At 36.8% G+C, this 22,393-nt stretch overlaps 1 protein-coding gene across 7 annotated transcripts in view; it reads right to left on the reverse strand.

The window, feature by feature from the left end:
* Positions 1–242: 242 nt before the first annotated feature.
* The window catches only part of MME (membrane metalloendopeptidase), a 95,714-nt gene continuing 73,563 nt past the window's right edge, over positions 243–22,393 (reverse strand). For all 7 annotated transcript variants that reach the window (XM_019627710.1, XM_019627729.1, XM_019627747.1 and 4 more), the window contains exons 17-23: positions 20,579–20,637; positions 14,739–14,858; positions 13,875–14,008; positions 13,680–13,745; positions 10,622–10,717; positions 10,201–10,277; positions 243–3,737 (exon numbers count right to left, since the gene is read on the reverse strand). In XM_019627710.1, the coding sequence (XP_019483255.1) occupies positions 3,638–3,737; positions 10,201–10,277; positions 10,622–10,717; positions 13,680–13,745; positions 13,875–14,008; positions 14,739–14,858; positions 20,579–20,637 (652 nt within the window). In that variant the 3' untranslated portion in view covers positions 243–3,637. The remainder of the gene's footprint in view (positions 3,738–10,200; positions 10,278–10,621; positions 10,718–13,679; positions 13,746–13,874; positions 14,009–14,738; positions 14,859–20,578; positions 20,638–22,393) is intronic.

Raw genomic sequence — 22,393 nt, forward strand, 5'->3', positions numbered from 1 at the left:
AATGCAATAAACATGTGCTACTTTGACATCACGTGTAGTTCCACACTTCACCTGATCAACCAAAAGTCAAGTCCTTCGGTCCAGGGACGGTGCACAAAGACATTTGGTTTGTGCCTAAAACATCTGTTTATGCCTGTGACTCTCTACAGCATTTGACAACCTTCTCAGTGAACTTTTGAAAAGGCATTAAAATCAGAAAACCATGGTATCTTTGGAAGAATGGGGTGGTAAAAACAAGAAAATATTGGTAAAATAGTTTATTATCATTCGTTTTTAAAAAGATTCAATTTGGCTAGCAGGAAGTGTAAGAAAGAGATACAAGCTCCATTTGGCCTGAACATTTTTCAAGACATAAATGCTGTGGAGGTTTAACGGGGTGGGGGAAGGCCAGAACAGGGCTGACTTGGCATAAAAGCAATAATATTTTAAAAACTGGTTTTAGTTTGTATTTTTGAGACTGGACCTGATAAAACTTTGATTTTCCATGTTTGACAGGGTAGAGTCTTATTTTCAAGTTATCTACTTTGAGAACACCATCTGTAACAACAGGAATAATTAAGGCTTTTGATAAATCTAAGAGAACAGGACAGACCATAACTAAATAAAACTTTGGCCCTTTTCTTTGGACTAAAATGTGGTCAAATTAGACTCAGGCACATACACGGGAATTTTGAAATTATCTTATCCAATGGTTCTCAACTGGGGGACAGATTATGTGTAAGGCAGTACACATTCTCCTTCTCTTGCTGAGAACTATTGGTAGAATCTAATTCTCTTTTATTTCAGGTAGAAAAGCAAAGGCCCAAGAAAACAGATAAAATTCCAAAGGTCACCTTGACATTAATGGCAGAATAGAATTACAAGAAAGGAATCTTCTCCCTGGATAACATTCTTTCTACCTTACACCTGGAATCCACATGGACAATGCAACACAGAGGCAGACTCCTGACCAATGGTGTTGCTGAGAACATCTTCCTATCCTTATCCCAGAATTACATCGGCTCCCAACCCAGTGTCTCAGCTTCTAAACTCTTTCCTTGACCAAGAGTAAGCCATGGTGAGATTGGATTTATGTGTGAGATTCCAGATAGGCCTTACTTGATGGAACAACTCCAGATGACTGGGAGTGGTTGAGAGAGACCATAAGGCCCCACAGAACTCAACACCAGTGCTATGTACAATGTCCTCATATGTGAGGGGTGGGGAGGTATTGGTCTTCTGACTCTGGTCTGTCCCTTAGCCTCAGAGAATCTAATATGTCTGGAGACAGGAGATCCAGACACTAGAGAGTTTCCCCTCTCCCCCAAGGATATGTCACACAAGGCCCTCCATATGGATGGGAGCCTGACCTTTTAGAGTTAGCAGTGGAGAGCTATGCCTTTTTATAATTTGTACTAGTAGCTCTTCATGGCTTCTGCTGCTCTGACAGGAAAGAAATTAAACCATTTAAAAACAGCTGTTCTCTTCAAAGCTAACCACTCCTATTGCTCCAACTGCTGATATTATTTAGGAATATTTTCAGTTTACTTAAAGAAAATATACACATGTTTTAAATTATTCATGATAATGGTGGTAGTGACAAAGGGGGAAAGGAAAAGAATATCCACAGTGAGTTTGAAACGGTATTTTCAATATTCATAACTTTGGAAGCACTTGTGGAAATGAGTTCATTAAAATTTCAAGTTAAAAAGGTGATAATATGCAAGCATGTTCATAATCGCACTATTTCTAACATCCTCAAACTGGAAAGTTCTCAAGTGACTATCAACAATGGAATGGTGAATTGTACACAATAGTCACAGAATAGATTATTTAGCAATGAGAATGAAAAATCCACAATCAAATGCAAAAATATAGAGGAATCTCACAAATGTAATGCTGAAAGAAACTAGACAAAAAAGAATGCATGCTGATTGATCCTATTTACATAAAAGACAAAAACAAGCAAAACTAATGTATGGTATTAGAAGTCAGGGCAGTAGTGTCCTTGGTGGAGTGAAGTGATTGATGGTTGGGAGAAGGCACTTCTAGGGAGCTGGTAGGTAATGTTTTATTTCTCATAGGTGCTGGTTACAGGGCTGTGTTCAGTTGAAGAAAGTTCATTGAACTGTACACGTATGCTTTATGAAATTTTTGTATATATGTTATATTTCAATAACTTTTTTTAAAAAAAGATAAATGGGCATTTTTCAAGCAGTAAAACCAACCAACAGGAAAAACAAAATCCTCACTTTCATATTTTGTTGGGAAAAATAAAGATCTTGGAAGTGTACCTTTTTTGTAAAATATTAATCAAGTAATGAAATGAACTAAACCAGTCAACAGGATAGGAAAGGAGAAGAACATAAAAGCCTCAAGAGATGATCTCCTATCAGGAACTAAACAACCCCCTCCCAGAACTCTGCGAGCTAGAATTTCAGAAGCAGGTCTCTCAGAGGCGTGGAAACCGCTCATTTCTATTCAGGTATGCAAGTTCCAAAGCTACACGGCTGGCATAACAGGCTTAGTGAGGAATGGATTCACAATTTCCATTTATTATCAAAATATTTGCATCAGGTGACAAATCTGAAAAGATGAGATGCAGAGCTATAGAGATATAGTTTTGCCCTTTTATTATCGCCACCTCAGGGACAGATTTAATTTTGAAAACCCTGCTTGTAAACCACAGGTCTTATGTATCTTTAGACAACTGTCTGATGGCAATTTTTAACCCAAAGTTTGTACTTAAATCTTTTCATCAATATGATTTATAAGTTTAAAAAGTCTCAAAATTTTCATCTGTATATCACTTTACAGATTTTGGTTCATAACTATTTATCACAGTCTGAAACTTCAATCTTCAATGGTGACCTATAACAATCACTTAGTCATAAATGTAGTTAATTAAATATAAAAATTATTATTTATACATTACTACAAATCTCTTAAAAAGACCAGTTTTGAGAGAGAGAGAGAGAGAGAGAGAGAGAGAGAGAGGAGAGATATCAAGAAATTGCTTAAAAAATTTCAGGGAGCCTCAAGAATTTCAGTATCAGTCAAAGCACGTACAACAAAAAGCAGTTTTCAACATTCATTTTAGCCCTAAGTGCTTAAAATAAAGTGATCTCACAATGAATAACCAATGGTTGGCACAGCTAGTTTAAAACTCCATCAGTCCCAAGGCCCCAATATGTACAAGAATTCTTTGGAAGAGATTTGAAGGAGCATAAATGTTGCAAAGAAAAGTAAAAACAAGTACTTCAGTAATGAGTTTTTAACTCTCACGTCACTGCTATTTGGTGCCAATAAGGTTCTTCGACCTCTTCTTCCTCCCTTTGATTAGAAATCCTGCTCTACATAGTAGTTAACGCTGTTTTCAAGAGACAACATCAAACTGGCAGATCACACGAGAAAGAGAAATGAATGGTAATAGTATCTTTAGAGAGTAAGCATTATTTACACAGTGAGGAATGATTGATTCGATGGACATTAGACCCGGAGCTCCACGCCTTCTCCAGAATAACCGAACTTCATTTTTATTATGATGCTCCCATCTCTCTTAACTCTCCCCAGGAAATTAGTGTCCTCTGTGGCCCACAGAGTTTGCCATTTCTGTGCTGTTGACAAGTCTAGCCAAGGGTTTCCCTGCTTCTTCTGATCACCAAACCCGGCATTTTTTTTCTGGATTCATGTATGAATTCTTGAGGCAATGAAAGGCTTCTGAAAACTCAGGGGAGTTCTGCAAAGTCCCAATAATCCTGTGAAACAAACAAACAAAAGTCACCAGCAGCATTTGAGAGTCATGTCCATACCATGTGGGAGCGCTATAGAATTTCTCTGTGTAGGCCAAGTGAGTGAATTTGGAATGTATAGTTTAAAAGGAAAAAAAAAAAGAAAAGAAACTGGTAGAATGAATGCATTCTTCTCATGAACAGAATTTTTATATGGAAAGGTAATGAAGTATAGGCGTTCAGAAAACAGATTTTAAAGACAGGCTGTAGGGTTTGAATCCTTGTTATGAGTTGTATTTATTTAGTCCCTCTGTGCCTCAGTTTCTTTTTCTGTAAAATGCCTATAATAATAGTACCTGCATCTTAGGGTTGTCATGGGGGGTTAATTTATAAACATCCTCTACATGTTGGTAAAATAAATGTATAATTCGTATTTGAAATTGCAGTTAACACAAGAAGAGTTGGGTCAAAGAACCAAGTCATGATTTTTCATTATCTCTTGAAAGGGCTTGAACAATAATTTAAATATAATAGACTTTAAATGGATATTGGTTGATTTAATAGAGACGATAACAATTATTTTCTTTTCTTCCAAAAGAACTCCATAAATATCAGAAACTGGATTCAGCCTGAATAATTGGGAAGGGTTGGCAAAAGGCGTTTCTTCTTGTCTGTGGCCCCAAACAACAGTGTCTAAGCCACTATCGACACCAAGCAGCACTGGAGGGGTGAGACATGTCAGTACAGTGATGCAAAGGTGACTTCCCATCTACCCCGAACCAGCTCCTTCCACTCTTCTCCCATTGGGAACATCCACCATATCCACCTTGGCTTGGGAGCAGGTGGCCGGGAAGCAAAGCAGACTGGAGTAGTGGGACAACTGGGAGCAAGTGACATGAATACTTCTAATTTATGGCGTTCTCCATGCATGGCAGATGTGCTAACATGTATAAATCTTAGCACTTCTCTCCCCTCTCACCCATTCTCCACGCAGCAGCCAGAGCGATCTTTCAAATTTAGATCAAATTCCAGAATTCCCTTACTGGAAGCCTTCCAGGGGGCTTGCTTGAAGGAAATTCAACCTCCTCACCAAAGTCTCCAACGTCCTGATCCCTGATCGCACCAGCCTACCTTCCCGGCCTCCTCATTGTACGTTTCTTTTCCCATTTCTCATTAGGCTCAAACCACACTGACCCACTTTCCAGTCTCAAACCGGCGAAGCTCTGTCCCTCTTCAGAGCTGGCTGCACCTGCCAAGCTCACTACCTGGCAAGTTACTCCCCGGCGACCCCACGGCTGACTCCTCCTCAGCCTTCATGCCTCTGCTTCAACACAGCTCCTCAGAGGCTGTCTTCAAATGCTGCACCAATTAGTTCCTCCCACCTGTACTAGCCCTGTCACAGCACTTACCACACTTTACAATGATCTGTTCTCTGAGGGCAAAACGCTAGGCATACCTTGCTCCCTGTGGCACCCCCAAAGCCTAGCACAGTGCTTTGCGTATTGCAGGACTCATGACATACTGGATGCATGAACCTGTCACTTGATCACGGTGACGACATGTATAGGAAGAAATAGGGCATTATGAAGAAAAGCATTGCTTACTACTTTTTGTTGTTTAGTTGCTACTATGGGCCAATTAAGGCAGAAAGGAAGCATTTCCTTTCCCTATCCCCATGCTAGGAAAGAAAGATCCATATAGAATTTCTCAAAGTGTGGCTTCCTAATGTGTCACTCATTACAACTACCTCTCCGCACCCCTCCCCCCACACACACACAACTCCCCTATTCTTCAGGGAAGATGGAAACTTTTTTGGTTTTTAGGACTCCCAGAGGAGTCCGAAAGATTAAAAGGAATCTTCCTGGTATGGGGTTCAGGTTTGAGGATGGGTGGGGGCCAGAGATGGAAAATTTATATCTATTAGTTCACTTGAGAGGGAGAAGACTGGTCCGCTCCCCCAAGCCTGGGGGAGGGCCCACTAATGGTGGGTGTGTGAATGACAAGGATAGGCCTCCACTCTGAGCAGGGCCCTGAGAGGACCTCTGAGAGGATGGTGTGTGGCTGTCAGGGAGCCTGAACATCAAGAGCAGTAGCCCCTGAGGCCCTTGCTCATGACTGCTGACTTCAGATGGAGGCCTCGGGCTGCAAGACCGTCAGTAGTGACTACAGCAGGGTCGAGGCGGAGGCTCTTCCCTAATCTCTGGACTTCCATGTTTGTTTTGGACTCCTGTATAACTACAAAAAGTACTGAAATTAAATTTCTCACCTCCTGGCTTAAGGTGGGAGCTTAGAGCTTGAATTACTTTGATGTAAAAATAATAATAAAAGTGTTTCATTTCTTACATCCGGAAGTTCAAATGAAATTCACTTGATACATGACCCAAAATAATCATATATGTAGGGATAAAATGATTTAGATATCAGGGATTTGTTTTGGTCTTTAGTTTTATAGGTTCTAAGCTTTGATTCATTTAATCTGTCCCCTCCCCAACTTTAGGAAGCCCTACACACTGACTGAGGGACAGTCATCATGGTGGCCTGTATGTTCCTTAAACTGAGGAGGCAAGCGCCTGGACAACAGACAGAAAAAGGTTTTGGGAGCCACTGACAAGAAGAGTTGCTCTTTTTTGGTTTTATTTTATTAAATTTTTTTCCAAAGGGTTGTGTCTTAGATATTATCATATGGGGACAAGTACTTCAGTGAAAATGTCCAAACTCATGAGTTAATTCTACATTTCTCTTAAAAACATGAAGGAAATTAAAAGAAAAAAAAGCCACACCTCCAAACAAGAAAGTCTTCACAAAACACCACTAAGAGTTAGCAATACAGCAATACTCGACCTAATGTACACTCAGGTCTCCCTCTCCATGCTATCTCCTCTCTTTCCAGCCAAAGGTGTCACTTAGGTCATTTGATTCTGAATGATTAGGTTAACAATGTACCTGGGCTTTGTTTACTTTCCTAGGACTCTTGTTATTGCTTGGTTGTTTATAACACCAAATCTTTGGATATATGACATAAACAATCTATCTCAAAGAGTGAATACATTATTAATAAAAAATGAATCCTTCCTCTGAGAGTGGAATCATATTTCATTAATATTACATAGAGTACTTACATGTATTTCATGCTATATGAAAACTGTATAGGTTTTGAGTTTGTGTTTATAATAACAGAAGATAATAAAGGCTTTTACTGATTATTTCTTAGAGTGGTTTTTACTCGAACTTTTTACTTTATTACATACACTATTTTATTTTACCGCTACTGTTTATTCCCTTGGCAAATAATCACTTGTGTTAAAAACATCTCTAGGTGGAGGGCTGGGGGAGGGGGAATTGAAAGAAGGTGGTCAAAGAGGTACAAACTTCCAGTTATGGATGTTAGCTGAACCTATTGTGGTAATCATTTTATAATACATATGGAAATCAAACAATCATGCTGTATGCCTTAAACTTATATAGTGATTTATGTATGTCAATTATTTCTCATTGAAACTGTAAAACACAAAAACAAAAACAAAATCTAAGAGATATGGAGTTGAACATCATGTAACTAAAAATGGACTTTGCATCCTATAACTTGTCTGACTACTCCTGTCTGCAATTAACTGGATTTTTGAATTATGTACGTATATGAGCTTTTTGCAATTAATGGGTCCTCTGATAACCTTTTGTTACTGCTTTTAAATGAATGACTTGGCTACAAGGCTAGCTAGATTCACTTATGAATAAACTATCCAATCTTTGCCATAAATAAATGTTCATAATTCTTTTAGTTAACTACATTCATTTATGAATAAACTATCCAATCTTTACCATTAATTAATGTTCATAATTCTTTTAAAGTAAGTTCACATTGATGAACATATGCTTCGCTATTTCAGAAATTTCTGCATAAACCACTAGACTCAATTTTTCAATAGCAACTCAATGTCTCTTAGTTTTTAAGGTCCCTTAAAAAATACATTTTACTTTATCCAGCCAGGAAGCAGACTGTTTCCAAAACTAAATGTAACCTCAACCTTTTGCCAAGGAAATCCCTTTACCTCCAGAGAAAATAATTTCCTTGACGAAAGGTTGGCATTCCATTTACCCTTCAAAAAAGAAAACCACAACAACACATACTCCTTTTAATTTGAATGAAAAATAGTCAGAGAGACATCTTTTGGGCTAGAACAAAGAAAATGAAAGTTGCAAATAATTTTACATATTTATAATAAATAAATCTTTTGCAAATAAAAAATTCTACATATTTATAATAAAATTGTTTTCAGTATAAAGTTGGTGGTAGAAACCAGTTACATATTTACCTACATATCACTTAACCAGTGAGTAATAAGTTACTGACATTCTGAACTATCCAGACGTAAGAAATGAACAACAAAAAGCCCTTTACTGTCAGCTAACACTGAATGTTACAAAGTCTACATACTTTATTCACAGAAATTCTTATTCTGTTCATTCTTTTATCTAAAACCAATCCTAGTACTAATTTTCAAACACACGTATGTAATAGGCACTTCAGATACATTAATATTAATCCTCCTAGCAACTCTCATAATAATTTAGTTCTCATTTTATATATCAAGAAATTGAGGCACAGAGGCTAAGTAACAGTTCGAAAGTGGCAGAGGCCTGGTTGGAACTCAAATGTTTCTTACTTCAAAGCTCGCATTCATTTTTTCCATACAAGTATAAGAATATGTTTTCTGAGTTAATTAGAATGTCAGAATGGGACAGCCAAAAGCAGGCAATGTTGTAACAGGAAAGAGAACTTGGGAAGAAAGAAACAAACAGAAAACCCTAATAAAATGCCAAAATGAAACGTCTAAAGTATCACCATTGGTAGCTCTTCAGTGTAGGAATAAATAGCTCCCTACACTCTAGGCTCTGAGGGCTTCACTAAACTCATAAACAGCGAAACCATAGCTATCAGTCATAACAACAGTTTGTATCATTGAAAAAAAAGAAAGGTTAGGTTTTGTTCAGGATATCGTGTTAGTAGGGCAGGAAGGTAGAAAATGTATTTTAAACACAGAAATTTTAATCCAGTGGCTAAGATAAAAATGTTAATACTCAAGAGACAAATTTCAGCCATCAAAAAATTAATTTGTAACCCCTATTCTCTGAGGACACCAGATGTACCGGATATTACAATAATATTACTTAAATTCACTTAGGTTTTAATGGATATATGCTTTAGTTCATGAGGATATGCAGGGCAGAGCTTCAAAAAATTAGATTGTTATAGTAGTTTAAGCTTATAATTGCTCTCTGTTATCCTCAGTAGATTCTTACACCTTAACTTCCAAAGACTTCAGTGATAAAAAAGACAACTTTTAAAAATTGAAATTAAAAGTTACTTGGATAAACCATAATGTCAATTGATCCAGTGGCTTAAGTTGCTCATGACAAAAAAAGCAGTGGATACCCTAGCAAAGACTAAATTTTGCTTGGATTATACACACAACGGACATACAGTAAACTGAATAAATTTTGAAAGAACTGTTAAGGCAAATACTAAATGATGATGACGACAAGGATGACAGTAGAACAAGATGAGTACATTCTTTAATTTTTAAATGTGATATTTTATTGTTTCACAATTGAATGTGATTTTTCCCTAGGAGTGAATGATATGGGCACTCTGTTCATGTTTATTTAAGAAGGGCTTTTAAAATTCATCCCAGTGGTATCTCTTTGGTTCTCAAACTCTGTTTGCCAACTATCCTACAGAATTTTAAACTTGTTTGGCAGACATTCTTGCCTGAGAGGGTTGTTGTTGATCAGCAAATCAGTGATGATGTGTTATAGTACCTGGGGAAGGGGTAGCACTAGGATTTTAGTCTTAAGATGGATACGTAAGGATTTAGGCTATAACATTCAAATGTCGGTTAGAGTGATTCTCTTTCAATCCATGGTCTCTTAGGTTTTCTGATTTGGGAAGGACTTTAGATACCTTCTACTCTGCAGAGCATTTTACGCCAGCGTCCTTGATGGGTTTGTTCCCTGATCTCTACTTCAAGGTACTCTCTCCTGGAGCTTTGGGGATAACTTTATTCCATATCAGACAACCTCTCACTACCAGAAAGTTTCCCTTTCTGTCAAATGGTAATCTTTCTTTGGAACAGCTAGCTACTCATTGGTCCTAGGACTAAACCCTTCACAACCTCTTAGAAATGTCTGTGTGCTAGCTTTAAATAGAGCCACTGCTCTGAGGTGACATCTTTGTTGGAATCCATCAAGCACTGAGCCTAAGTCATGTGTATTCTGAGGATAAGAGCAGTAAAGGCTATGTTTGTGCAAATGTGACATTTACCCTGATGTGTTCTGTTGACCCTATCTGTAACCCTCAAAATTAAAACAAACAAACAAACTACTAGATATCCAAATGTCATAGAATCAGAGTGAGAAAAGGCTAATTTCCAAAACTGGAAGTAATGGAGCCAATATTAGAGCACCTTGACTGCCGTTCAAACCCACGCACCTGAAACTGCCTGGACTGTGGACATCTGTTTTAATGGAGTTGACGGCGTATTCTGGCCTGTAGGTTCCACACCATACCTAGAGACAGGAATAGAAAAAGAAAAGCAGTGTGCTTAGGTTTAATCAAGGGTCACGTGTTTGGGCAGGCAGGGAGAAAAGTAAACTTCCTATTGTAAAAATTAAACTGGAATTCTGTATTCCTCAACAACTTACTCTTTAAATAAGGATCAAAGCTAGGCAACCAGGAGCATAATTATCATTAATATGACCCGACAGTCTGTTACACGCAGTGAAATTTCGTCAAGTCAAACCATCTGCCATAATTGATTAAAACAAGAAAACTCAGCATGCAATATCTAACTTACTATAAAATTATAATTCAAAATGATTTTCGTATCTATCAATCAAGAAAGATACAATACCTGGGCAAAGTTCAAGAAGAATAGTTGTTTGTGATTTAGGTCAAGTCCAGGAAGTAATTTTTCTTCGCCATTCTTTTTAACATAATTTTGATAGGCCTAGGCATTTGATGAAACAGAAACATGATGTTTATAATTTCCAAATTTACACACACACACACACACACACACACACACACACACACACACACCATGTAACCAAATAATTAACCTTTTGTATCAGAATCATCATAATAGTATATTTAGATATGACAACCTACAACTATTTCATGGATTAGAAGGAAAATTAGAATTTGTTTATAAATGTTCTGAAAAGAACAGTTTACTGATTAACAAATGACAAGAGGCTAACACATGTCAGATGATCAATAAACGTCAGTTGAATGAATGGATGCCTTAAATAAGCAATGAAACACTTATCTAAATGTTGTTCTATTGACAGATAAGTCCAGCTAGTTGGATGAATGGATTGCCAGAGGAGTCTGTAATTGCTATATTTAGCTTAGTTATTACTCTTAGCAAAATATACTCACACCAGACTTTGAATGATTCTTGCCAAAAGTCAAGGGATTCTCTTAAGATCACTTAGAGGCCTAGTATCCTATGATTCTAAAAATAAGGATGAGCAATTATTTTGGCACCCGGAGCACTAGGCAAAACTGAACCTCAGTTACATTAGGAAGAAAGAATTTAGATTACTTGAATGTCAGAAAATGATTTCAATTCTTAAGGATTTATGGAAACTATTGAAAAATGTAGTTTTCTTCTACTAAGTATATTAAGAAATGGATTGACAACAAACTTTTTGAGATATATCACTTCCAATTCAATATAAAAGAAAGTGATCAATGAGATAAGCCAAAGATATATTTCCCTTCTTTCTACTTGCCATTATCATAGATTTAGTGAGTCTCTACTATGTAAAGATGCTGGGTAAATGGGGGATCCCTGAGCCTGCTCACTCTAGGGAGTTCACCATCTAGCAGGGGATAGGCATTAAATGTTATGATTTCATGTATAATAAAGTATTTGCACAACCATGATTTGCTTCATTATAATAATTCTGTACTTGTTCTAGGGGCGGATCTCCACGGAAGTCCACTGAAGCCAGATTTTGGCCGGAGTTTTACAGCAGTGATTCTTAATCTGGCTGCATATTAGAATAACCATGGGAGTATTAAGAGTCCCAATGCCTTCTGCTTCCAGGCAAGTTGGAGTGATAGGGACTGGATTTATCCTCCTGCTCAAACAACCAAATGATGGACAAGTATATGTGAGACAATGGCTCACATGATACTGGCCATCAGGAAAAACGAGTGATCTCTATGAGGTGGTAAACAAATAAGGAGAGATCTGATTGCCCCAGCCTATTGCTTGAGTGTATCTAGGCTACAATGCAGAGGAGGGAAACCCAATCAGAGTCCATGGGGCTCCTTGAGTTGGGGAGAAGGAACTGAGAGTTCAGGGATACCAAGACAGGGTACTGAAGAGGAGAAAGCTGAACAGATTAGAGGATTTTAAGAGATCAGATGGCCCCCTCTGGTATTCAGCTGCCTATGTGAGTATGCATATGAGCAAACCACCGGGACTAGGGAAGGAGCTAAGCACAAGGATTAGAGATAAGAATGCCTGGTACTCACACCTGGCAAAAATGAAGGATCTCAAGATTCACATAGCCAGGTCTTGTGTCAGCACTGGAAAATAACTCTCTTTTGATTACATTCCTAGTCTCATCTAACAAGTTGTAAAAGCAAGATCCAAAAGGATCAAGCCATTTCTGAGGGATTTAACTGTGTCCTAGAATAAAGCTCAAGAATATTTATAGGAAAACAAAAATATCCAGCACCCAAAGAGGTAAAATATCAGGCACCCAGTGAAAAAATTACCAAGCATTCAAAGAAGCAGTAATCTACCATCTCCTGGGGTGTGGCTGGGATTCGTTCTTTTGGAAACTTGGCAGCCAGCTAATCTTCCAAGCCTCACACTCTGATCATCCACGTTCCGCCAAGTGACCGGCCCCACCAGCCATCTCTCCCACAACTGCTCTGATGCTTCTTCTTTCCTGACCCAACCACTGAGGCTCTTCTACCCTCGAACCCAAACCTTCCTATGGTGAACAAACAGTCCTACATCCTCATCCATCCATGGAACACTCGGTCCATCTTCTCCTTAGAGAAGTCTGATTCTCTCCTGGAGACACCTTGTCCCCTGTACCCTCTCCAGTGGACTCCGCTGGTGCGTCCACATCTGGGCTATCTCAGGGTTGGGAGAAGCGTTGGAAATTACCTTCCCTCCTCATTGTTGCTTCCAAGGCCAGCATTCCTCCACTCTTTGTGAAAATCCCTACCTTTTCTTGTGCATCTAGCATCTCCTAGACCATCTTTTATTTCTTATTTAAACCATCAAATAATGTCAGCTTTTATGGAGGGTTTGCAGCTGTGTCTTCAGCACTGAGAATTGTGGCAAATACACAGGAAAGCCCTCAAATGCAAAAATGAATGCAAGGCTAAAGGAGCTCCTAAGGAATGCTTCCTGACAAACTCCGCTGGCTATAATAGCTTGGATGACTAAAAGGCCACATGCTGAAATTGTGTCACTGAGTCCCTCACTGCATCATTGTAACTGGACTGTGGTTTACTATTATGCCTGTGGATATCGCTGATTATGGTTTCCACATACTGCTTCACCTGTTGTGAAACTGAGGGTCCTATTCAGTACATTGATCAATGACTGAAGTAATCCTTATAATGGAACATCTTTTGTAATAAATGTATTTCAGAGATTATTTCTTAGGAAAAGGTTGCCTCCTCTGTGGACCTTAATATCCCCTCATTTCTGTTGATGTTTCCGCTTCTCCTCAGCTCCTTGTCTTTAGCTCAGTCACAACTGTATTGCCGCTGCCGGGTAGCACGTTAACAATCCTCTTTCTCCTCGTAATTTCCATTTTCATCATGTACTGCTTACATGATATACGTCCTTTGCAAAAGGCTTTACACAAATGATTAAATATGATAAATATATACCCCAACCACTAAAATGGGAAGAAAATATTATGACTCACTCTGTATGCTTGGCCAATACCGCCATTATCAGCAATGTTTTCTCCCAGTGTATTCATTCCATTGAGCTGTTAAAAAATAAAGCAGAACATATGCTTCAAGGCCCTTGACTGTATTCTGATTGTTAAGAAAAGTATCAGCAATTTAAGTATGATTGACCGCATCTAAAACTTTTCAAGAGAATGCTGATGACATACATGCTGTCCACCTGCTAGGTCCCAGGAGAAGTTTCCATACTGGTACACCATGCACTGAGATTGGTCTTTAAAATTATTTGCAGACTGCTGAGTCCACCAGTCAACGAGGTCTCCATCCTTGTTAAAATGTCTGCCTATATTTGTTTAAGTAAAACAAGAACTCATTGTATCAAGAATTACAATAAGATATCTTTAATGTAAATGGCAAGAATTGAAATACTACTGTGAGAACATAAAATTGGACAAATAATGAGAGGAACTGTTATTCTTTCTCATCCACTTACAAACCAATCTGTGTCATACCTTCAACTATCACCTCTTTACATATCTCCTGTATTTATTTATATTCCTGTCAAATATCAGTGGAACTCTAAATCTATTTTGCCAATCAAAAATCTATTTTGCAGCATATCAACATTTAAGTGCCTACTGTCTGCAAGTATAAGATTAAAAAAAAAAAAAAGGAAGAAATCCCTAACCACAGCAGTTTAAGAGTCTTATGGCTATGGACATCTTTCTGTTTAATTTTATGTCTGATTTTAACACATGAACGCTGCCCTCTAAAAGTCTGGAGAGATAAAACATAAACAATCATGAAATAAAGCCAAATCTTATCACTGGTGTTTTCTCAATGGGAATATTTGCTTTATTATATCAGAGTGAGAAGCTCACATTTTTTATCTCACTATTAGAAATTTCTGATCTTCTTAAGTGACACTTTATAAGGAACACTAAAAGTGTGGTGATTATTAGGATAGTGATATGCGGGTGAATAAATGTGTTTTTGTATTGATAAATTATAGTAATTTTTAATCAGTTTTATTAGGCTATGTCTCAATCAAAGGAAGGCCAACTGCACTTTACCACTGTCATCAAAGCCGTGGGTGATTTCGTGTCCTATGACCATGCCGATGCCGCCATAGTTCAAGGAGTGAGACTGCTGGGCGCTGAAGAAAGGGGGCTGCAGGATGCCAGCCGGGAAGACTACAGGGAAAGAAGACGGTTAAGCATCATATACGGTGTTATTCTGTGACGGCAGGCAGGCCTGGGGTTGGCTGTTGCCTGCCAAGCTCTTTTCCAGTGTTTCCGTTGAACCTAATTATATACAAAAATATTTCGTGATAGAAATAAATGCAGGTCTTTTATTATTGATGACAATGAAGAGTTCGTCCTGGATCACCACCATAATCTATGATTTATAATCACAATTCACTTGACAGCCTCTGTTAGATTGTTTTCTGCTCTAAGGAGTTTAGAAGCAAGGAGAAAGGATCATCTTCACTTAGGAGGTCTCTTTTCTCATTGTGAATATTTGGGAGAAATAGCCTCTTAATAACACGAGTATTACTTTCAATGTTATCTTTAACATTTTATCCATGTACCATAACTTATTAGGTAAACAGTCAATCAAATGTATGCCCCAATCACATAATGGTATTTTATTTTCATCAAGGTCTATGACTGTTTATTTCATTAGTTATGGTTGTTGTCCCCCTTCTTCTTGACTGCCCCACACCCCACACCCCAACTACTAGCTCTCTGAAAGCAGAGATTTTTGTGTCCGTACATGTTTGTTTGTTTTTAGTTCATTTGTTTCTTCAGTTCACTATCTCCAGCACCTAAAAATAGAACGGTGCCTGGAACATTCCAGGTGCTTAGAAAATGTGTTGAATAAGTGAATAGCCAATAATAAACGAATGAATAACTGAATTTACTATGGTGTCCTAAAGACTTTAATAAAAAATAACAATTTTTATATGTCTACCCTGACATCTCCATTAGCTTGCTAACTTTCTACCCTTAGGTGTCTTACTAACTCTTTAAATTTCGTGTGTCAAACATCAAACTCCTCATTTCCCCCTCTAAGTCATCACTCTCTTGACTATTGTTTCTGTTAATGACATGTGAAGGGTCTCAATTCACCCAAAGTGAACATTTTCTACTTATTGCAGATGCCTCCTTTCTTTTACAAAGTCTTATATAGTCTACTTAGGAAAAGGCCAGATCATATCCTTTCCTTCCAGTAGCATCTCTGCTGTTTTTCTCCTATCAGTCTTACTGCCACCATCCTAGTTCACACTCTCATTCCTTGCCTTAAGAATTAATTTCCTGGGGCGGCTGCTTAGCTCAGGTGGTTAGAGTGCAGGCTCATAACACTAAGGTTGCTGGTTCGATCCCCACATGGGCCACTGAGCTGCACTCTCCACAACTAGATTGAAGACAACTACTTGACTTGGAGCTGATGGGTCCTGGAAAAACACAATGTTCCCCAATAATCCCCAATTAAAATATATATATTAAAAAAATAAAGAATTAATTTCCTAATTGGTCTTCCCACTTCCTGTCTCACCCAATTGTAATCTATCCTATATCCAATCTATCCTGCAGCCAGGTTGAGGTGCAACTCTGGTCATTACCACTCCTCTGCGGAAAAACCCTGGATGGCTTATCACTGCTCTCCAACAAAACACAGAATCTTTTTCCTGCCCTAACTCCAGGGTCCTCCCCCACTTCTTTGTCTCCCTCATGGCCTCCCCTTTCCTCATAACACTCATAATTTAGTAATTTTATTTTTCATGTTTTAAAACTCTAGTATTCACTGAATAACTGAAACAGTATGTTCTATAATAAAATCATTAGTATAACATCTATTACACACAAAGCCCTGGGCCATTGCTATATGGGATACCAGGAATATACAAGGCGGGCTCTGATTTGAAGAAATTTAAGATCTACTTCACACAGAGTAGAAAATAATGTTTCTTTGTCTTTCTGGTGGGGTGACTATGACATAGCCTTACACATGTTTCAGGGATAATTATTAGATATGTACGGATGAGACTTTAAAACACACTGGGCAATTTAAGTGCTCTCTAGGCCTTAAAAAATAAAAATCTGTAAAGTTGCCATAACCTTCAAAATGATGAAATAATAATAAAAAAATAAACACTTTGGTGAATTTTGATGAAAGTTATACCTCACATGTAGCTGCCTGAGCTATCAAAAGTGCTGAGAAATTATTTTTAGCTTCTACCTAAAAATTATGTACAGTACTATATTAACTTAAAGTGAACACTATCTCCCACACTATGTACTTTGATTAAAATCCACCCATTATACAAAATGCTCTTATGAAACATGGTAACAAGACTAAACATTAACTGTAAAGATCCTGCTGCTTTAATTATACCCGATAAGCCATTCTTCAGACAAGTGATAAGATTTTTATGGCTCAGATTAAATACTAGTTTTCAAGTTCTGCTTTGCAAATTATGACTTTCCCTTTTACTCTGTCAGCTAAATCTCTATGATGATGATTTTCCCCATTAGCCTTATCACTGTTACTAGTAGACTTCACAACTGTTGATAATAACCAACTGCTAAGTCATGGATTTTTTATGTTCATGGATGTCAACAAGTTAGTTAATTAAATAAGTCCTTGGTTCATGAAACAAAGGACTGTTTCTCCCTACCCCATCCCCTCACGTCTCTAGTTTATCTTTCTAAGGCTGCAAACAATTTAATTTAAAATTTTTTGATATAAAGCTCAAGATGGCAATTGGATAAAATCAATTTTTTTGTAGAAAAAAATTAAATATTCTTTTTTATATTAAATGGAATAGGAGTATGTTTGGAAATATTTATTCTTAATTTTCAAGTCTGAAAATAAGACTCCTAAAAACGAACAAGATAGCTTTAGAAAATTTAATTATCTCAAAGCAGTTGTAGACCACCCAGGCTGAATACACTAAATATAAATAATGCATAGATTTCCTAAAGATAAACAGTTTTTTTTTAATTTTTTATTATTAATGAAAAAAGAGAATGCAGCAGCCTTAAGATTTATCTTCTGACTTGATCATATACTTGGATAAGACTTTCAGGTTTAAGAAGATGCCTGAATAGTGCCTGAACTTACAGAGAAACATTTACAAAACATTCAAGTGCAGCTTTCCTACCTGCATGAATCGTTCCCCGAGTTCAATGGAACGAATACACAAGGAATAGGAACCAGTAAATTAAACACTTTCGGTGTAACTTCCTATCCTGGAAGTTGAATTTTTTTACTGATGTGAAGTGGTGGAGGTGCATAAAATTTGGAATGTAGCCTACATGTATGAGTTATGACAAAAAGTGGTGGGAATTGAATTAAAAAGTAGAAATTATTAATATGAATAACTCCTTATATGACAATAAAACAAGTTCTTTTTTACCATAACATAAAAAGACCAGTTTAATATCATGCAATCTAATATAAGGTATTCGTGTGAGGGTGGGAGGGTAATTTATAAGACACATGCTATTCCATACCAATTCTAATTTTGTAATACAATGTAGTAAATGATACCAAATCCATCAAGTCAGTGTTGCAAAAGTTACATATTTAGTGGGCACCTGTGTGCGCACGTGCGCACGCGCACACACACACACACACACACACACACACACACTTTTATCAACAAGAAAGTTGAAGATAGGATCTTCAATTATTTTTAGTTAAGATAATGAATTTTCAAAGAGAAAATTCATGTCAAAGATTTCTCCTCTTGCTTGACACTTTCCCCTTCTCTGAACTGCTATTATTAGCAGACAAGCATATGAAAAGAGGTTAAGAATTTCTCGAATTTCAAATTTCCATCAGATGAATTTATCTTAAGAATCTTTAAAAGGTCTTTCTTATATATTAAGAATGTTTATTATAGCCAATTCTTGATTATTCAGAGGACAGTTGTCTACTTGGTGAAATGTTAGGCCACTTTTACTTTTTTCTTTTCGCTGTGTGCTTGTGTGGTTTGAAGGTATTAAACACAAAATGAGTTTAATACCTTCAAACCAGGTCTTTCCTGATCAGAGAATCTCTGATGTGGACTAATTTTGAGCCATTTCCAAGAATATAGGGTAAATCAGAGCCAAACAAAGTCCTGTCTTGACCTGTTCTAGAGAAGGGATGAAGGAAAGAACATGGTGGGGTGGTCGTACAGAGGGTCTCTCAGTTGGGATGACTTGTTGGGATGACTCAGCACTAGGTCTGATAGGATCCAGGGCCCTTCCTGAGCCGGATTAAAATGAAGTTCTAGCCCTTGGTCAGCCCTAAGGCAGAACCAAAGTCCGGGCTGCCTTGCTTTGCCTTGGGATCCCATTAAAGTTAATTATCCTGTTTAAGTCCAAGTCCAGAATGAACTATATCTTACACTGACAGAATAACTAAATACCAAAAAGGGGTCCTCAAAGTGAAGACTCTCCAGTGATAAAGACATTTCTAAGAAAAGGTTTCTAGGACCACAATGCAGAGGATAGACTGCATGGGCTCTGAGTTGATCATTAAACAGGATCTGGTCCGAGTTTCGGTTATTGTTTCATTAGCTGTGAAATGTATCAGCCTAGACTTTGAGCTAGTTGATTTTAACCCTGTGCACATGCCTTTCTTATTATCTACACGTTATATGAAGGCAACCTTTTCTGGTAATAATTCATTTTCATGTCACATACCAAAGTAAATTCCAGCTGGATTAAAGATTTACTCCAAAAATAAAAACCATAAATAAAAATACTAGAAGAAAATGTAGATAACTTCTTAAATTAACTTAATTCTTAATCTAACTCTTCCTAGGTTTAAAAGCAATGGGGAAAGGTATAATCTAACTTTAAAATAAAATAAGGCTTATCATTTCTTTTAAAGTTTATTTTTTAACCAATGGTAAAAATATGGCAGGATTTTTCATGATTTCTAATCTAATTAGTAACAGAATTCAAGAAAAATGATGCCAAGGGCAGACTCTGAGATACAAAAAGAGTAGTTTAAATAATGCTGAAATTATCTTTCCTTTTGATCCTTGATCCCACTTAGAAATAAATGCCTGGACAGAGTACGCCTGGATGAGCTGGCTATGCTGTTTAGAATGCCTCTGCTAATACTAAATCAGTTGGTTCCTTTTTGGATATTAAAAACCCTTATGGAAAATTGGCCCATTTATATGATATTTAAGAGAGTTTAAAGATGTCAGGGACTTCCCAGGCAAAGAAGAAAATATATCTTAGTTATAATAAGCCATTTCGCTATTCATTATATCATTCACTCATGTATAAATTTCTATGCATATTTCTGCCATATTGTTATTAGTGAACATATAAATTTTTTCCCCTCTTTTGGCTAACAGTGGTTGAGTAAATATAATTTCACATGGTTCACTCTAACATAATTGACTTTTCAACTTTCTGAGCCCTTTAGAGTCTTCTAGAAAAAAACAAACATGGTGATATGGAACAGGACCATTTCCACCAGAGCCAGCATACAGAACTGCCAAGAAAATTAAATCTCTGAAAAGTTGGTTATTGGAACCTTACACCATTTTAAGATGCTGATGCTTAGGAAGTCCTACAGTCAATACAATGTCATAGAGATATAAGGGACTTTTGAAAAGTATTTAGAAATAAAATAAAAGTACTTAGAAATAAGATAAACCATTTAGCTACAAAATACTGTAAAAAAACCCCTATTTAATGTGATTTGTACTAATTTAAATTTTGCAATAATAGTGAAAAGAGGTACCTAAATGCATTTATTCACAAGGAGTATATTTAATAAATCAGCATCTCAGCCTCAGCTGTGCTTTTATGGGGAATATTATAAGCTGGTCATGCAATTCACTACAGGTTGGAAATAATAAAGGGATATTAAAGAATTATTGAGGAATAGACCTTACCCATCTGATTTCTGCTTGCAGAATAAAATGCGTTGACCACAGCTGCTCCACTTATCCACCTGTAGAAAACATAAGAAATTGTTACAAATAATGATACATGATCTGATTCAATCTCCTCACCACAATAAAAGCATTGTTACTACTATTCCTAGGTGAATCTTAACTTTCTGTTTGAAATATGATCAACAAATTAAAATTAGCTCACTAGGTGAGGAAGCTCATTTGAAAGCATTTCTACTTCTTGCAAAATCAGAATATATCCAGGCCTGCAATCTGTTATTTTATTTGCATGCATTTTTATGGAGGAATCCTACAGTAAAACACCCATTCAAATACATGTCTTCAGAAATTGCAATGTATTAAGATTATAGTGAAATGTGTTTAGCTTTATGTTCCTGATACTAGGTAACTATGGCCAACAGTTCTGGAGCAGCCAACAGAATATTGAAGTAGAGGTAGTTAAAATTTCAGATTCCAGTATATATTTAAAAATATTTAAATTTCTAGTTTACAAAGAGCATTTTTGGGGACTAGGATATACCCTTTGCAGGTAGTTAGCTTTGGGTAATGTGCCTTCCATCATTGCCATTTAAAATTATTTTTTTTAAAAAGACATTCCAACTAACTGTACAAAGGTATATTTTTGTATGATGACTGTAAAATAAACTCCAGGTGGTTCTTAAATACATTTGTCTGTCTGAGTATACCATGACTTGGGTTTTGTATAGAATCTACAGGTTTTATAAAATACAGCTTCTGACTTCAGAAGACTAGTTTAGTTGAGGAGACGAGAAAGATGCATAAATAACTGTAATATAAGATTGAATTTGAAAATGGGGGGGAAAAAAACAGCTCCCAGGCAGTAATTTGAGGGTAGCATTAAGCTAAAGAATATGTCTTCATGTATTTCTGTTCAGATATTCTGAAGACTGCATATCAATAATCATAAGCAAGCACTTTTGTGCACTAGGAGTAATATTCTCATTTTAATAGACTATTATACATCTCTATATCTATCTATCTATAGATATAGATATGGATATAGAAAAATAGAAACTGACTTCAGATAACCTCCTAAATGTCAGCACACATGCATACAGTTAAGACAATCATATATTATTATCTAATGGCTTCACTGTAGTTATGCAACTTTCAGGGCAACAATTAGCGTAGCAATTATTATCCTACTCATAGAAAGAGTTTATAGTCATTAGTACAATGAATTTAATCAGAACTGTTTCCAGACCCTACTTTGGGAGGTAAGCATACAAAGCCAGCTGCCCAAATCAGCATTTTAGTTACAATTTCAGTAACTATTGTGCGATGTCAGATGTGAGTCCTATTTTGATCTCTTAAAAATAACCAAGGGAGGGCCATATATTGGGTTGCTGGAAAAGTCATGACACGTCTTTGCAACGAAAAACATAGAAAAAATATGTCATGACTTTTCCGACAACCCAATATAACACATGTCTGATAAATTCTAATTAAGTGTGGGTTTTATCTCTAATAACACGACTATGACATTTATATAAAAGAGTTGGGACTTAAAAAAAATCTAGATAACATTCTGTGAATTTTTCTTTAGGAAGAAAATAAGCTTGAAGATAGAGGGTGTGGATGGGGGGAATGGTTGATCAATGTGTTTCTTCTTTAGTTTGATGTTTTTGAAACAGAGAAAAAACATTTTCAAATAGGATGGTGTGACTGACATATCATCCTTCTTAATTTCATCACAGCTGAGTCATCAATATTTTAATTTCTTGAAGGCTGATGATTATAAGCATAACATTTTATTTATTTTAATTAAACTCC

The sequence above is a fragment of the Hipposideros armiger genome, unplaced genomic scaffold, assembly GCF_001890085.2.
Source record: "Hipposideros armiger isolate ML-2016 unplaced genomic scaffold, ASM189008v1 scaffold_16, whole genome shotgun sequence".
Taxonomy (NCBI): Eukaryota; Metazoa; Chordata; class Mammalia; order Chiroptera; family Hipposideridae; genus Hipposideros; species Hipposideros armiger.